Source organism: Heloderma suspectum, chromosome 1 (assembly GCF_057233095.1).
Source record: "Heloderma suspectum isolate Gila_16-S chromosome 1, 16-S_ref, whole genome shotgun sequence".
Lineage (NCBI taxonomy): Eukaryota > Metazoa > Chordata > Lepidosauria > Squamata > Helodermatidae > Heloderma > Heloderma suspectum.
The window spans coordinates 134841960-134857659 of NC_139458.1; the positions used below are offsets into that span (position 1 = coordinate 134841960).

Sequence of the window (15700 nt, forward strand, 5' to 3'; positions counted from 1 at the left end):
ACAGGCCAGTCAGTGTGTGTGTCAGCAGTATGTTATTTTCTAGTTGTTCATTATAATTGGAATGTATATAGGTAACACTAAAAAAAGATCAAGGTGTATTGGGGAAGTGTTGATGTACTACTTGGATTTACACTAAAAACGCCAACAAATGCTAGGAGATCCATTTTCTCAAGAAAATGGTAAATAGTTCAAACAGGATGCTATGATGTGATGCAGCAATTAAATGTTCAACGTCAACCCCCAATTCACTCCAATCTCTCTTGGTCAGTGCAAGAATGTGAGTCACCAGAATTCATGTATTTTTCTTTTGGGCAAAAGCCCAACAGTCACAGAACACACAGATACTCTGGGACAAGCACAGTTAAGACAGTCTGATTCCTCTTACCACTGACAAGGAAGAGGGCAAGAAACACTCTCTTAGGATACAATCAAACAGCTTTAAAAATAAGAGTAACAAAACAAACAAAACCCATGAAAACAATGAGATGGTGCTCAGCTTAGGCATGACATTGTAGTGCAATAGCTTGATTCATCATTCACAATCTGATCACCACTGAAACAACACATTAAAACCTTTTCCAAGCAAAGCTGCATCAGTTGCTTAGTTATCTTTAAACCTTTCTCCCCAATCCTAAAAGTATTCTCCTAAGGCAAGGAACTGCCTTCAGTTGGCCTTGGTAGATTTTCAGAGACAGCACTGCCTCAATCTAATAATACAGTAGATATGCTGCACACATCCTTCATTTTCCCCCACCCCACATTCCCATGACCCACAAGAACTGGGAAGATTCATTCATTTCATTTGTAAAGTGCTTTGAAGTTTAAAGCGCCTCTAAGTGCTAAGTACTGGATCATAGCTCAATTCACAAGGCAATAGTTCTGCAAGATTAACAGACTGCTTGAGCTGTATCAGACCTCAAGGAGACTGCCCAGCTTGGTTACCCTAACCTACTACAAGTACCTGGAGCTTCAACTCTGCAATACCTCTGCCTTCCCCAATTTCATCATAAACATTGCAGTTTATTATGTGCTTTCCCAAAAAATATTATCTGAAAACTCGGAATTTACCTTTAACCACTCATATTTTCCCATTGTGCCTTCAGTGAAGAAGAGTAGTATTTCATCAGCCTAGTTCTGACTAACACCTACCTTACGACCACCAAAGTGAGCAAAAACCACTGTTCTTGTAGTGATTATAAAAATGGTAACTAAGGCTGCAATCCTATATCCTGGGAGCAAGTCCTGTTGAACTCAATGGAACTTACATCTGAGCAGACATGTATAGGACTGTACTGTAATTCTTCAACAAAATATACATACATTTTAAAATGATGTTTAGAAGCTGGAAATAATTCTTCCAAACTGTAAAGTTGTTAAGAAAGGGGGAATGTTTAAGAGCAAAACTATTAACACAGATTGGATAAATACTAAATAATAAAATTAACAATGTTTTTAAATGGCAGGATTTTATAAATTAAAACTTCTGTATTTCCAATGCATAACTACTTCAAGGATGAATGCCAGCATTTTAAATCAATAGGCCTCAATTTACTAAAACGCTAGAGGTATTGTAAAATCATTTATATCAGGAGTGGAAACATATAGCCTGCCAGACATGGGTGGCCTGAATGCAACTCCTATCTCCCTCATCAGTAGCTGTGCTGGCTAGGGCTGATGGGAGTTGCAGCCCAACAACATCTGGAGGGCTACACTCTTCCCATTCCTGATTTACATTAATGCAACATAAGTGTATTGTTTTACACCCACATATTTGCTGCTCAGCCCTGTGCATGTTTACTCAGAAGGAAGTCCCATGGAGTTCAATGGAGCCGTGTTTCCAAGCAAATATGCACAGGAGCGTTAAAACATGCAAGGCAACAACCTGAAATATCGAGTGTCCTTGGGTAATAGAACTAAGGCTGCAATTCTAAGCATGCTTACCTGCAAGTGCATCCCACTGAACCAAGTGGGACTTACTTCCAAGTAGACATGCATAGTATTGCATTATTAGTCACAAAGAAGAGTGCAAATTTTCTCACTCTTCTGCGATTCTTTGCAACTGGAGCTTGCCATGAATTTGAGAACCTGCTTGGGAACCTGAGTCTGCAAAGCCAGGGGATTTATCAAGGAAGTACCTGATGGGCTGCAATGCATGGGTAGTATGTTGCATACAGCCCAGGGACTGCATGCTGAACAGGCCAGCAGTAAGAATTTTTCTGCCACATTAATGCCACATTCTGATATATCTTTTAGTACAATAAAAGGACTGTAGGTTGCAGTATGCTTAACTTCCTATGTAAATGTTCTTTCACTCCTACTTTCATCATTAGAAAATCCCTGCAGTTTTACACAGCACCACTATGTCGTCATGACTACTGAAGTTCTCAGTCATGAGCACCAAGTTGTAGGACTAGTGGCTGAGATGCAATTTCATAACCCATGAAATGTTGTACAGTCGGGTAATGTTGATAAGCTCCTGATATTAGGGTGGGTGAAGGGATACATACCCAGAGGATTAATCCTAGCACTCTGTCCTTTCTAATAAGGATTTGTAATAACTATACTTCCTGCCCATCCCATAGTTGCCTCAGGTCCCATGTTGAGGGGGGCAATGGGATAGGGCACAGAGAATATTCTCCTCACTCAGGCATGGATTTTCTGTCCACTTAATACCTCTCTAATGCTTAGTAGATCTGTAAACATTTATGAGACTTCAACATACAGTAAAAGTCCATCTTTTCCCTGAACTCAGGAACAGACCAGGTTTAGTCTGCCATGATACTGCAGGTGAATGAAAGATCATGAATGGGGATGAAGTGGGTCTGGACACAAGGACTTGGGGAATAACGCAGGGCATTGGCAAGCATCTTGAATAACAAAAGCTAATTTGAACCAAACAATCCATGCAAACAGGGATGAAAATGATGTTAGAGAAAGACTGTCACTAGTTCATAGTGATCTGGGGAGCTATGCAATCCTGTGAGATCCAAAAGACCTCTCACCCCACTGGTGGATGAGAAAAAGTAGAAATGGCCTTCAACTCTCCAGTACATGCACTTTCTTCTCAGAAGAAGTCTGGTCATCACTGAACACAGAGCTAATCAGGGGAGCAAAACACATAGCCCCATCCCAATTTTCACTGCACCCAGTCACGGTGAGGAGGTGGGTGGCTGCATTCTTCTGGAATACAGCCTTAATGGCTATAAACAGGAGAATGTGTTTAATTAAAACAAAAAATCACAATGATGACAACGATGAACAGGTGCTTGGGTCAAACATGACACACTAGTGCAATAGGGCCCAAAGTCACAATTTCGTTGATTCTGACATGATTATCGGGACATGAGCTGACCTCTCAGCTTCTGTAACTCTGGTCCTCTAGCCTGTGGACAGCAACTTCCTCATTTCAGCAGGAAAGGCAAGGGATCTGCCCTCTTCTTAAACGAATATGCTGAGGTAGGGAAAACAACCATCTAACTTCAGTGAACGAGGCCCCCCAAAAGCGGCAGGCTGTGTTAGGCAGTGATTTTCTCCCTAACTAAAGGACAGGTCCCAAGATGTGGCATCCTTCATGCTGACATTCTTTGTGGTGCTGTTAGCATAGCACCTAGGAAGGGATGTCACCCTTCCCCATGCCTCTTCCCCAACTCTCGCCTGCCCAGTGACCGGCTCCTCCAAGTGTTATCCCATGACTCACTGTATGGGATTGGCTATTTGGGCCCTCCTCTCCTATACTAGAGGGCTGAGATCACAAGGTCCTCTTGTTTGGCAGGGCTGGTCATATTTCCAGTGGGAGTGGAAGTCCGGATTTTGTCAGTGGCCAGGCATTCTTGGCTACTCATTCCTGTGGGAGTGATGTCCATAAGCTCCCCAGAAGAACTCAGAGGGAAAGAAGGGGAAACTGATATGCCTGAGGAGGGATCTGTTGAGCCTGCAAATAACCTGGGGGGCTTTGGGACTAAGTTAGGCTCATACTGTGCTCTTAGGAGGATCTCCTGATCACTGACAGACTTGGGCATCTCAGCAAAATCACTGGTGCTGTCCGATACCATCATGCAGTAGATGTCCTGGAAGGAGCTGCTTTTGCTGTCCAGGTTAAAGAGACTATCTATGAACTCTGCAAACTCCAACACTTGGGGACTAGGGGCATCACTGAGCCTCCCATTCTGGAGGGTCAGTTCCTCCCGAGGAGTGAAGGAAACATGGTCAGTATCACTGCCTGCCCCTTCATCACTGCATCGCCGCTGAGGAGTGGTGCCTCCACTGTTGTGCAGGGCCTCAGGAGCCTGAGTCTCCTGGGAGTGTTTGGAGAGGCTGTCAGCAGCAAGAAGTTCTGTCCTTGAGCTGAGGGAGGGGTTCTCCTCAGGGATTGCTGGGTCAATATAAAAACAGTGAGTCTCATCTTTTTCCATGACTGCATGGAGGCTGGGTGAACCGCGGATGCTACGGAAACCAGAGGAACGCCTTGAATCAAAGCTGTAGATGGATTCGTTATCAGACAGGCTCTCCATTGTGGCAAGAGGAGCACGCCGGTCCTGCAGTTCTACAGACAGGCGCTCCTTGGTATCTAGAAGCAGGATCTCCACAGGATCCTTCTGCACTGGAGATAGAAGCTTGGTCTCATAAAACCCTTCCAAACTGATTTCAGAGTGAGCCTTACTCCTGCAAAAGGAGAATACAAAAATATGAGACTCATGCAAAGCTATGTTATAATCTCCTGGAACAAGTTACAGAAGAGCACACTGCAGACATGACTCCTCATTTATGACATCACGATATCCACCAACACAACAGCAGTTACCACACTGTTCCAAGGAACAAGGCCACCAGCAGCCTTTGGTAGATCTTTCTAGAAACTCAGAGCCATATCCTTACTTAGTGCTGCTGTTCCTTCTGTCCACTGCTATGTCTCCAATTCCAATCTGCACAGAAGGTCTACTGGACAGGGGCTGATTCAGGAAGATTAACTCCGGGTTGAGGTCCACTTCTGTAGGACTCACCATCACTTTGGCTGCAGAAAGCAAAGCTGTTTTGCCCTTGTTGTAATTCTCCAGGACCTATACAAAGTAAATCAGTGGAGAACAGCTTTGCTGAGTTACCATTTCTAATCTAGCTTCTTCCACTTTCTTCAGACCTTGTGTGTTAATATTAAACAAGTGCCACATATGGCAGACAATGAAAGTATACTGTCAGTGGTATGGCAAATAAAGATCCTGGCAGTGGCAAGGTGTGTAAGAATCTACAGTCACACTCTAGAGAAGCTCCACACACTTAGTAGAGCTTGTTTCTCAAATGGCAGTTCCCCTCCCCTCCTCTTTTGCGGTTCCCTCCCTATCTATGGCAAACCATTTTAAATACAATGGAGCTCCAAAAGTAGCTTCCAATAAGGCATTGCAGAGGCTACAGGTGTCTGCTGTTCCAAGGAAGAAAATTGGAAGTCCCACAGTGCATGTGCGCTTAAGTGTGCCTAAATTGGATGTCTGGATCATGGCCTGATTATTTGCAAGTAATGAGTGAGACTTTATATGCATATATATGCAGTCCCTTTGACAGACAATTCTCTCCTTTCTGCATCTGTGAACCTCTGAATCAGCATTATCCCTTCTTGCAGTCTCACTTGCTGATCCAAATGATTCACACCAAGATGCTCAGCATGATCTTTTTTATTCTTTTTCTACCCTTGCTGGTACTCGAAAATCAGATGTACATTATTACCTTATTAAGACCCTCCATTACCACATATGGCAAGTGTTCATGTAGCATCGCTGGGGAAATTATCACTTCATTAAATGCTTTGTTGTCTCCCCAAATGGCAAAGTATGTGGGTTCCTCCTGATCACAGCAGCTGAAAAAGATGTCAGGAGAAGCACAGTCATGGGAAAGCAAGAAAGTCAGAGGAGGTGGGGTGACAACTCCAGGAAAGAAGCAGAGGAACACACAGCAGGGATGGGGGACAAAGAGTGTGTTGCATGTCATCAAAGGACCCAACAGTTAGAGATGCCATAACTCTGGAGGTTTTTAAACTAATCATTCTTCAGTTTCAGTACAAATTCAAGCCCATATCCTAAAGCAGATTAATCCAAGTACTCACATAACAAATTAGCCTTCACTTTTAATTAACTGACATTATTGTAAGGCTGCAGTGTGGGCATGGCACATGCACAGAGCAGGAGCAAGCAGACTCAAGCAGTTCTCTCCAGTCATCCATCTCCCTGATACCAAATAACATTTTACACAGGAACCAAGATGCCAAGGGGAATAATACAACAGGTTTCCTCAAATACCTTTCTATCACTGCACACTAAGCATGGCTGTATTCCAAAGTTAGCAATGTCACCAAAAGTACCTGAAATTTGTCCATCTTGTAATGCTCAGCTATATTACAAATTCAGTACCAAAACTTGGGGGAGGGAAGGTAGCAGTTGAAATTCTAGGCAGTTCTCCCCACCATGGCTGATCATGTGGGGTATATGGAGAACAGGTAAAACCACAATTCCCGGGGAGCAACACAGCAATGTCCATATGTGCAGCACCATCAGTAAATATGCACCAACGTTATAAGTAAAGAGAGAACTTTTAGAAAATAGACTTTTTTCCTGCAAAAGTCCATGTGTACTGAGCTGATGGGAGTTCACCCATCATTTTTCACAGCTTCACCTACCAGCAGTGCTCAGCAGGGTGATTGTGAACCACATGGATGATACGCCCAGGAGGATAGAGTGGTGTGCTGGCTGACAGGGCAATGGTTAAGTCACTGGGATGGGTCCAGAGGCGGTTACTGGTCACTGAATTCCCTTCAAGCTCTTCAGGGAGCTCAGATTTGGGTATGCATTTTGTTGCACCCACAATGATTCTCCACTGTCCAAGGGAAGAGAAAGGAAAGAAGGACTCTGAGCAAATGCCATTAAGTGCAAGACAGAAGCAGCAGAAATTATATCATGGTATAAAGCAAGGATGGGGAGCCTTCAACCAGCAGACTTTATAGAAGAAACCCTTATAACGTTGAGGCAAGCTAGTGATGACATAGGTCAGACAGTTTTTGAGCTAATCAATCATTTTTCAGTTACAGTTCAAATTAGAGAAAGTGGAAAGAAGGAAGGAAGTTGTACAGTAGGGAAAGAGTAATATTTTGCAGGGAATATCTGCACAGAAGGTTTGCCTAAGGGCAGAGTTGAAAACTTGTGAAATCTACAAAATATATATAGAGAGAGGCTACAATTTGAGTCTGGCAGGCTGAAAGATTGACCTTTGGTTCTCTAAGCCTGACATGACTCCCCTGCACTCCACCAAAACTGACTGCATCTGATCAAGAGGAATGCTAACATTAATACACAGAGTAGCATGTATCCTATCTCCATCACAACAGCACCTTGCTGTTTTAATCTTGGCTCCGTCCGAAGTTCCTGTATTTAATTCATATTTTCTTTTGCCCTGCATCTGCACATATTGGATTATCCCACAGAAACGGCACTATCACACATGATGTAGTTACCAAGTATGCATGTCCACCACCTTTTTAAAACATATGTCATGATAGCTGTCAGCTTTCAAAAGATATTGCCCCATTGATGGCATATTAGCGCAACTGAACAACTGTGCAAGGAGCAAATGAGACAAAATATGAATCAGCTTGAAAATAAATTCCACTGAGAATGCCATCACCTTTAAAACTAGAGGGAGTAGTCACAAGGGAGGAGACAAAGGCAAAGGAACAGCACATGATATACTGTGCCCAATATGCATGAATTGAGCCTAAGGCTACTGTGAGACTTCTAACTAATCACATTTTTCTGCAACAGAAATTCAAGCAGTCTGATATAACCCCTCTTTAAACTGAGACAGGTCGAAGGCAACAGTAATCTCCGGCTATAGCTCAGGCAGATGCCATTCAATAAATGAACATTACATTCACATTAGATTGTCAATGTGCAGTAAGGCACTAATGCAGGCAATGTCTAAACTTCAGATTGATGGGATTAGCTTGTTTACATCACTGTGGATATCATGAACATACCATAGAGCTGGAACAGCTACAGTTGGAGCATGAAGTCCTAAACTAAAAAGGTGAAGTAGCAGCCTTTTCAGCTATTCTGGGAATTTACATCACAAATAATTTTATATCAGCTAGACCTGAAATCTTCTTACCTTTGGTTTGTTACTTCTCTGCAGAACATCAAGAAGCTGCCGGCGAAATCCCTCCAGCTGTGAGAGGCCAATCCTGAGTGATAAAGAGTATCAGATGCAATGATGCAGGTATAACTATTATGAGAATCATAAACAGGAAAGCAAAGAGAGATGAGATCAGAGAAGACTTACCCATGACACAATATAAGGAAAGTATATATAAATATACTGAAAACAATCCATAACCCATTATCAAGGTATGAGCACATACACTGCAGATAACCAAACAAGAGTTATACTAATACCATAGACAAGGCATTAAACTAAAAATATAGATAACCAAAAATATGACAAAGGTGTGGGAGGTCAATGTCCAATGGGGAGGCAAAGTATCATAATTCATGTAACCAAGGAAATGATTCAGAAATTTTAGATCCCACTTCACAGGTGAAATAAGCAAACTGAGGAGACAGTACAGAAGTGCCACTATTCAGATCATCAGAGATCTGAGAGTGAGAGATGTTCCTATATAAGATAATAAAAATAAGCTCACAGTTTTTTTCATCCACAGAATTTAAAGTAAATTACAGAGATACATAAGTGTGAGGTGTGGATGTCACAACCTCCATAGGAAACTGAAGCTCATAGGTATGACTGTAACTGGAACTCAGTGAAACCTGCTACCCTGTAGCCTTGAACAAATACTGTCACTCCAATATCCTACATTTTTCACAAGGATCAAGGCAGTATGTATTTGTCAGTCCTAGTTCATAAACTTCCTGCTAGGACAATCTGCCACAGAAGTTTGCCTTTGCTCAGAGTTTACCTACTGAACACAATCCACAATGGAAGTTGCCCTCAACCACCTTTTTCCTCATTCTTTCTTTCAGTCAAGTGATACACCCACACAACTCAACCACCTGTGTATGATTTGTAAAGTGCTCTAGGTTCTGTGAATTAAAAATACTATGAAATGATTAATAAGTGCAATCTATCTGCTACAATGAAGAGGTTGTAAAAGGGTGTTAGATGTTGAAATAAAAAGTAGACATGAACATTGCACACAAGTCTGGTGGTGTGAAATGGAACAGCACACAGGTAAGCAAGGGACGACAATACACAGTACACAACTGTAACGTGATGCAGCTCACATAATACAAAGATGTTAGACAGGAGTGAGGTGATAACACTCATAGATCAAGAGACAGTGCATAGATGGGAGATGTCACGGAAGATATAGCCAGGAGACAATTCACAGGTGTAAGATGGCTCAGGAAGAGGTGACCTGAGAGAGAGTACAAATGTGTAAATGATAGCACAGGTAACTAAGGAGACGGCACATATATGTCAGATGCCACAGTGAATACAATTGTGGAGCCAGAATATTCACCTTTTTCAGTATTACAGGCAACTGAGAGATAGGGGAGGGATATGCCAATACACAGGTATGTGATACATCAATGTTTGTGTCTAGGTAAAAGATACAGCAATACAGGTGGCTAGGAAAAGAGGGACAAGCAAGAAGCACATGAGGACTGGTAAATGGGAAACAAGACAAATGTGAATTGGGAACTTTTAAGACAAGAAACCTAAAGCTTTGGTATAAAAGAAGAAATGGTGAAATAAGGAATCCAAATTTTCTGACTTGCCTGGGGACTAGGTCTTTGCCCAACACAACTGCAGTCACAAACTCTTTGGAGTACTCCATGGCATCCTCACTGGAAGAGAAACAGGAATCAAGAAGAAACTGATGGGATTGCACTGGCAGAAAGGTACACTTAACATCCAATTAATTCTCTGAATCAAAAATGTCCAATTTCTAGATGTCTAAGGCTGGCGCTGTGTCTATTTTCTAAAGCCATACAACATTACTATTCTAGAGATACAACTTTATAATCTACTCAAATGTAGTAAGCTAAACCATGTACTGGATCGTCCTCAGTATATTTCATATGGTTAGATCCAGAATCAATTTGAAAAAGGCAACGAAGAACATCACATTCACTACGGAGATGGAAACACAGTCAGATAATAAGGATGAGAGCAATGCCAGAATCCCTACCCCACAATATATAACACGCATCACAGATTTCAGCCAAGTGAGCCCCCTATTCATCATTCAAAGTTTCAAACTAGATTTAACAGTAAAATGTGGTCATACTTCTGAAATATTTCTGCAAGAAGTATAATGGAGAAGGGAAAATGCAAAAGATAATTCCTTTCAGGATTAGTCTTGGTGAATAATTCTCCTGTGATTCTCAGTCCAATCTCCCCGCCCCCCTCTATGTATAATGGACAATAATTTCCTATCTGCGACAGAGAGCACTAGTCCCCATCCCAAACACACAAGTACAGAAGTTGATATCTGGGGCAGGTCAACATCTTAAGAATTTCAGAGAGAGAGTGAGAGAGAGAGATCCTTATATTTTCACCCCACCTACCCCCTTACATGCGATAGTCCAGGCATATCAAAAATTATAACAGGTCAAGGCAGAAAAATACAGAATACATTGTTCATATGAATCAGAGAGACTGATATGCTACAGGCAGAGTGTTATGAAGTTGGATATTGCCAACATGTTGTTGTTGTTCAATCGTTAAGTCGTGTCCGACTCTTCGTGACCCCATGGACCATAGTATGCCAGGCCTTCCTGTCCTCCGCTCTCTCCTGGAGTGTGCTCAAGTTCATATTCATTGCATCAGTGATGCTATCTAGCCATCTCATCCTCTGCCATCCCCTTCTCCTTTTGCCTTCAATCTTTCCCAGCATCAGGGTCTTTTCCAGAGAGTTTTCTCTTCGCATTAGGTGGCCAAAATATTTGAGCTTCAGCTTCAGTATCTGTCCTTCCAATGAGCACTCAGGGTTGATTTCCTTTAGGATTGACAGATTTGACATCCTTGCAGTCCAGGGGACTCGTAAGAGTCTTCTCCAGCACCACAGTTCGAAAGCATCAATTCTTCGGTGCTCAGCCTTCCTTATAGTCCACCTCTCACAGCCATACATTACTACTGGGAAAACCATAGCTTTGATTAGACGGACCTTTGTCGGCAAGGTGATGCCTCTGCTTCTTACTATGCTGTCTAGGTTTGCCATAGCTTTCCTCCCAAGGAGCAAGCATCTTTTAATTTCATGGCTACAGTCACCGTCTGTGGTGATTGGAGCCCAAGAAAATAACGTCTGTCACTGCTTCCATTTCTTCCCCTTCTATATGCCAGGAAGTGATGGGGCCAGATGCCATGATCTTCGTTTTTTTAAGGTTGAGTTTCCAACCAGCTTTTGCACTCTCCTCTTTCACCCTCAGCAAGAGGCTCTTTAGATCCTCTTCACCTTCTGCCATTAGGGTGGTATCGTCTGCATACCTGAGGTTGTTGATAATTCTCCCGGCAATCTTAATTCCGACCTGTGATTCATCCAGCCCGGCGTTTCTCATGATGTACTCTGCATATAAGTGAAATAAGCAGGGCGACAATATGCAGCGTTGTCGTACTCCTTTCCCAATTTTGAACCACTCGGTTGTTCCATGTCCGGTTCTTACTGTTGCCTCTTGACCCTCGTACGGGTTTCTCAGGAGACAGGTCTGGTACTCCCATCTCTTTAAGAATTTGCCAGAGTTTGTTGTGATCCACACAATCAAAGGCTTTAGCGTAGTCAATGAAGCAGAAATAGACGTTTTTCTGGAATTCCCTTGCTTTCTCCATGATCCAGCGAACGTTGGCGATTTGATCTCTAGTTCCCCTGCCTCTGTCATCTCCGCCAGCTTTGTTGTTAGTAATGCTTTCTAAGGCCCACTTGACTTCTCTCTCTAGGATGTCTGGCTCAAGTTCAGTGACTGCACTATCATGGCTATCAGGGACATTAAGATCTTTCCTGTATAGTTCTTCTGTGTATTCTTGCCACCTCTTCTTAATCTCATCTGCTTCTGTGAAGTCCCTTCCTTCTTTGTCCTTTATCTTGCCCATCTTTGCACAAAACGTTCCCTTGAGATCTCCAGTTTTCTTGAAGACATCTCTAGTCTTTCCCATTCTATTGTTTTCCTCGATTTCTTTGCATTGTTCATATAAGAAGGCCTTCTTGTCTCTCCCTGCTATTCTCTGGAACTCTGCATTCAGTTGGATATATCTTCCCCTTTCTCTCTTGCTTTTTGCTTCCCTTCTTTCCTCAGCTACTTGTAATTGTAAAGCCTCATCAGACAGCCACTTTGCTTTCTTGCATTTCTTTTTCTGTGGGATGGATTGAGTTGCTGCCTCCTTAACAATGTTATGGACCTCCGTCCATAGTTCCTCAGGCACTCTGTCTATCAGGTCTAATCCCTGAAATCTATTCCTCACCTCCACTGTATATTCATAAGGGATATGATTTAGGTCATACCCGAATGGTTTAGTAGTTTTCCCTACGTTCTTCAATTTAAGCCGGAATTTTACAACAAGAAGCTCATGATCTGAGCCACAGTCAGCTCCAGGTCTTGTTTTTACTGACTGTATAGAGCTTCTCCATCTTTGGCTGCAAAGGACATAAGCAATCTGATTTCGATATTGACCATCTGGTGATGTCCATGTGTAGAGTCGCCTCGCGTGTTCTCTTGGCAAAACTCTATTTGTCCTGCTTCATTTTGTACACCAAGGCCATGCTTGCCTGTTATCCCGGTGATTTCTTGACTTCCTACTTTAGCATTCCAATCCCCTATGATGAAGAGGACATCTTTTTTGGGTGTTAGTTCTAGAAGGTGTTGTAGGTCTTCATAGAACCGATCAACCTCAGCTTCTTCGGCCTCAGTGGTTGGGGCATAGACTTGAATTACTGTGATGTTGAGTGGTTTGCCTTGGATTCGTACTGAGATCATTCTATCGTTCTTGAGATTGTACCCCAGTACTGCTTTTCCCAGCCTTTTATTGAATATGAATGCTACTCCATTTCTTCTAAGGGATTCTTGCCCACAGTAGTAGATATAATGGTCACCTGAATTAAATTCACCCATGCTTGTCCATTTTAGTTCGCTGATTCCCAAGATGTCGATGTTCAATCTTGCCATCTCATGTTTGACCACCTCCAGCTTACCTTGATTCATTGATCTGACATTCCAGGTTCCTAAACAATATTGTTCTTTACAGCATCGGATTTTCTTTTCACCACCAGACACATCCACAGCTGAGTGTCCTTTCGGCTTTGGCCCAGCCGCTTCACTCTTTCTGGCGGTACTTGGAAATACCCTCTGCTCTTCTCCAGTAGTATACTGGACACCTTCCGACCTGAGGGTCTCATCTTCCGGCGTCATATCTTTTAGCCTTGTGATACGTTCCATGGAGTTTTCTTGGCAAGAATACTGGAGTGGGTTGCCATTTCCTTCTCCAGTGGACCACATTTTGTCAGAACTCTCTGCCATGACCTGTCCGTCTTGGGTGGCCCTGCACGGCATAGCTTATGGCTTCACTGAGTTATGCAAGCCCCTTCACCACAACAAGGCAGTGATCCATGAAGGGGATTGCCAACATACATAATAAATTGATACTAATCCACAGTAAATATATCTTGTTTCCTACTTCCTTTCACCAATCATAATGTATTTGTTAATTTTTCTGTTAAGGCAATTTCAGCTTTCATTTTTAACCCTCCTCCCCCATTTATTTATTTAGACAATATGAATCTGCTACTAGGGTCCAACGGAGCTCTAGTTGGAAATAGCTTAGCATTTTCCTGTGTGTGTAGTTAACACCACTTCCGTGTGTGTGTGTGTGTGGGGGGTAACACCACTTCAAGAGCACTGGAACAGATTTTTGCCTTTTTTCATACTTTTTTCCTTGTACAAAAATATCCAATTTCAAAGTACTTCAGGGGGCTATTGTACCCCAGGAGTAAATTTTACCCTGTGGGGTTGAGCCTATTCTAAGTTGACTTTATGGTGACACAGGAGAACACCCCCATAGTTCAAAAGTTGCTGGGTACATAGAATCCCCATTACTGAAGGAAGGTTTAAAAAGTAGGTATCTAGCCTTAAAGTTGCAGAAGGAAGCCTAAAAATGTAGCTGAAATCTCAGAAGCTATTGCTCCCCATTCCCTTTATTTACTCAGTAAAAAATACCTACCTTAACAGTCCACCTGGGGGAGAGTAGGCATAGCACTTTAGAGTTGGGTACTGTGGACGCAGCAGAAAGGACAAAATGGCAGCTGTGCCTGCCCCTAAGGAATGGCCCACCACAATGAGGCCATAATGTTTTGTTCCTCTGACCTACAAAACAAAAGCCAATTAGATATCTTCAAGATTTGGCTATTCTTCTCAAATCCTTCCCCTTTTAGCTAAAATATAAATTCTCTCTCCTTCACCCACACACACACAGACACATGCACTCCATCAACACACAACCACTGTCACCTACCTATCGCACTGGCACTCCTAAGATCATCATCTAAAAACTGCAGCCAATACTTTGTAGTGACTAGGGCTTAGATCCGAACTAGTCTTCTATGAATGGCAGAACTCTTTCTGTTTGCAGACAGGTCTGAGATCCAACAGAGGATCCCCACTGGAAGTGGGGAGAGGCAATTTTTGCCAATTCCCTCCTCCTCCTGCAGCCTGCCCTCATTACTCCAGAAAGTCCTCCAGCCCCTTCTGGAGCAGATTGTGGGGGGCACTAGGGACTGCAGGGGGAAGAAAGAAATGGGTGAAAAACTCTCCCCCTCTCCACTGGCAGGAGTGTACCATGAGCAGAATTCTGCTCAAGGGATGCTCCCACCAGCAGGGGCAAACTCAGGATTCCAGCCCAGGCTTCTAAAGGAAGTTTTCCTGATTTGTATCTTTTAAAGATACTCCTAATGTTTCCAAATTAAAATTAGAAGTAGGCTCCCCACGAATCAGGAAACTTTCCTTCAAAAGAAGATGGGCATAAATCAAACCCAGGGGTCAGGTTTGTAGCATAAGTTCTTTCCTTATAAGATACAATTCAGAATAGAAAGCAACTTCACAACTTGCATACTAAAAATGATTTTGGTCAAGATCAGCCCATCACCTGTGGATTCTCTAAATATAATTTCTCTCTCTCTCCACTCATCTGTGACCTTCTGGTCATTAAAAGAAATATTCACAAACACTTTTAAAAGGGGTGCCCAGAAATTCATATTTATTATAGCTGGTGTTGCACAATGGTGAAGAGGAAGAGCTACAAATCAGAACATCTCTAGTCTGAGTCTCACTTCTTCCACAAACTCACTAAATGGCTTTAGGCAAGCCACTCTTTTCTGAGCCCCCCACTCTCCATCTCCAATATGGGGAATAACACTAATCTACCTTACACAGTTGGTTTAAAGTTTACAGTAAGATGATGTACATGAAATATTTTGAACACACTAAAGCATTTGTTGCAAACAAATTACAGTAAATTCATTATAAAAACAAACCCGTGAGTTCCTAAGTTATTACAGAAGTCATGGTCATCAATGCCTTAGTTACATTGTGTTTGGAGTTTCGTAACATAATCTACCCCCTTCATGGATCACTGCCTTGTTGTGGCGAAGGGGCTTGCGTAACTCAGTGAAGCCATAAGCTATGCCGTGCAGGGCCACCCAAGACGGACAGGTCATGGC

At 42.6% G+C, this 15700-nt stretch overlaps 1 protein-coding gene across 2 annotated transcripts in view; it reads right to left on the reverse strand.

Moving 5' to 3' along the window:
* Positions 1 to 279: 279 nt before the first annotated feature.
* Positions 280 to 15700, reverse strand: part of DAGLA (diacylglycerol lipase alpha) — a 147746-nt gene continuing 132325 nt past the window's right edge. For both annotated transcript variants that reach the window (XM_084828742.1, XM_084828733.1), the window contains exons 15-21: positions 14206 to 14348; positions 9774 to 9842; positions 8146 to 8218; positions 6662 to 6858; positions 5716 to 5845; positions 4876 to 5057; positions 280 to 4662 (exon numbers count right to left, since the gene is read on the reverse strand). In XM_084828742.1, coding sequence (XP_084684868.1) covers positions 3735 to 4662; positions 4876 to 5057; positions 5716 to 5845; positions 6662 to 6858; positions 8146 to 8218; positions 9774 to 9842; positions 14206 to 14348 — 1722 coding nt within the window. In that variant the 3' untranslated portion in view covers positions 280 to 3734. The remainder of the gene's footprint in view (positions 4663 to 4875; positions 5058 to 5715; positions 5846 to 6661; positions 6859 to 8145; positions 8219 to 9773; positions 9843 to 14205; positions 14349 to 15700) is intronic.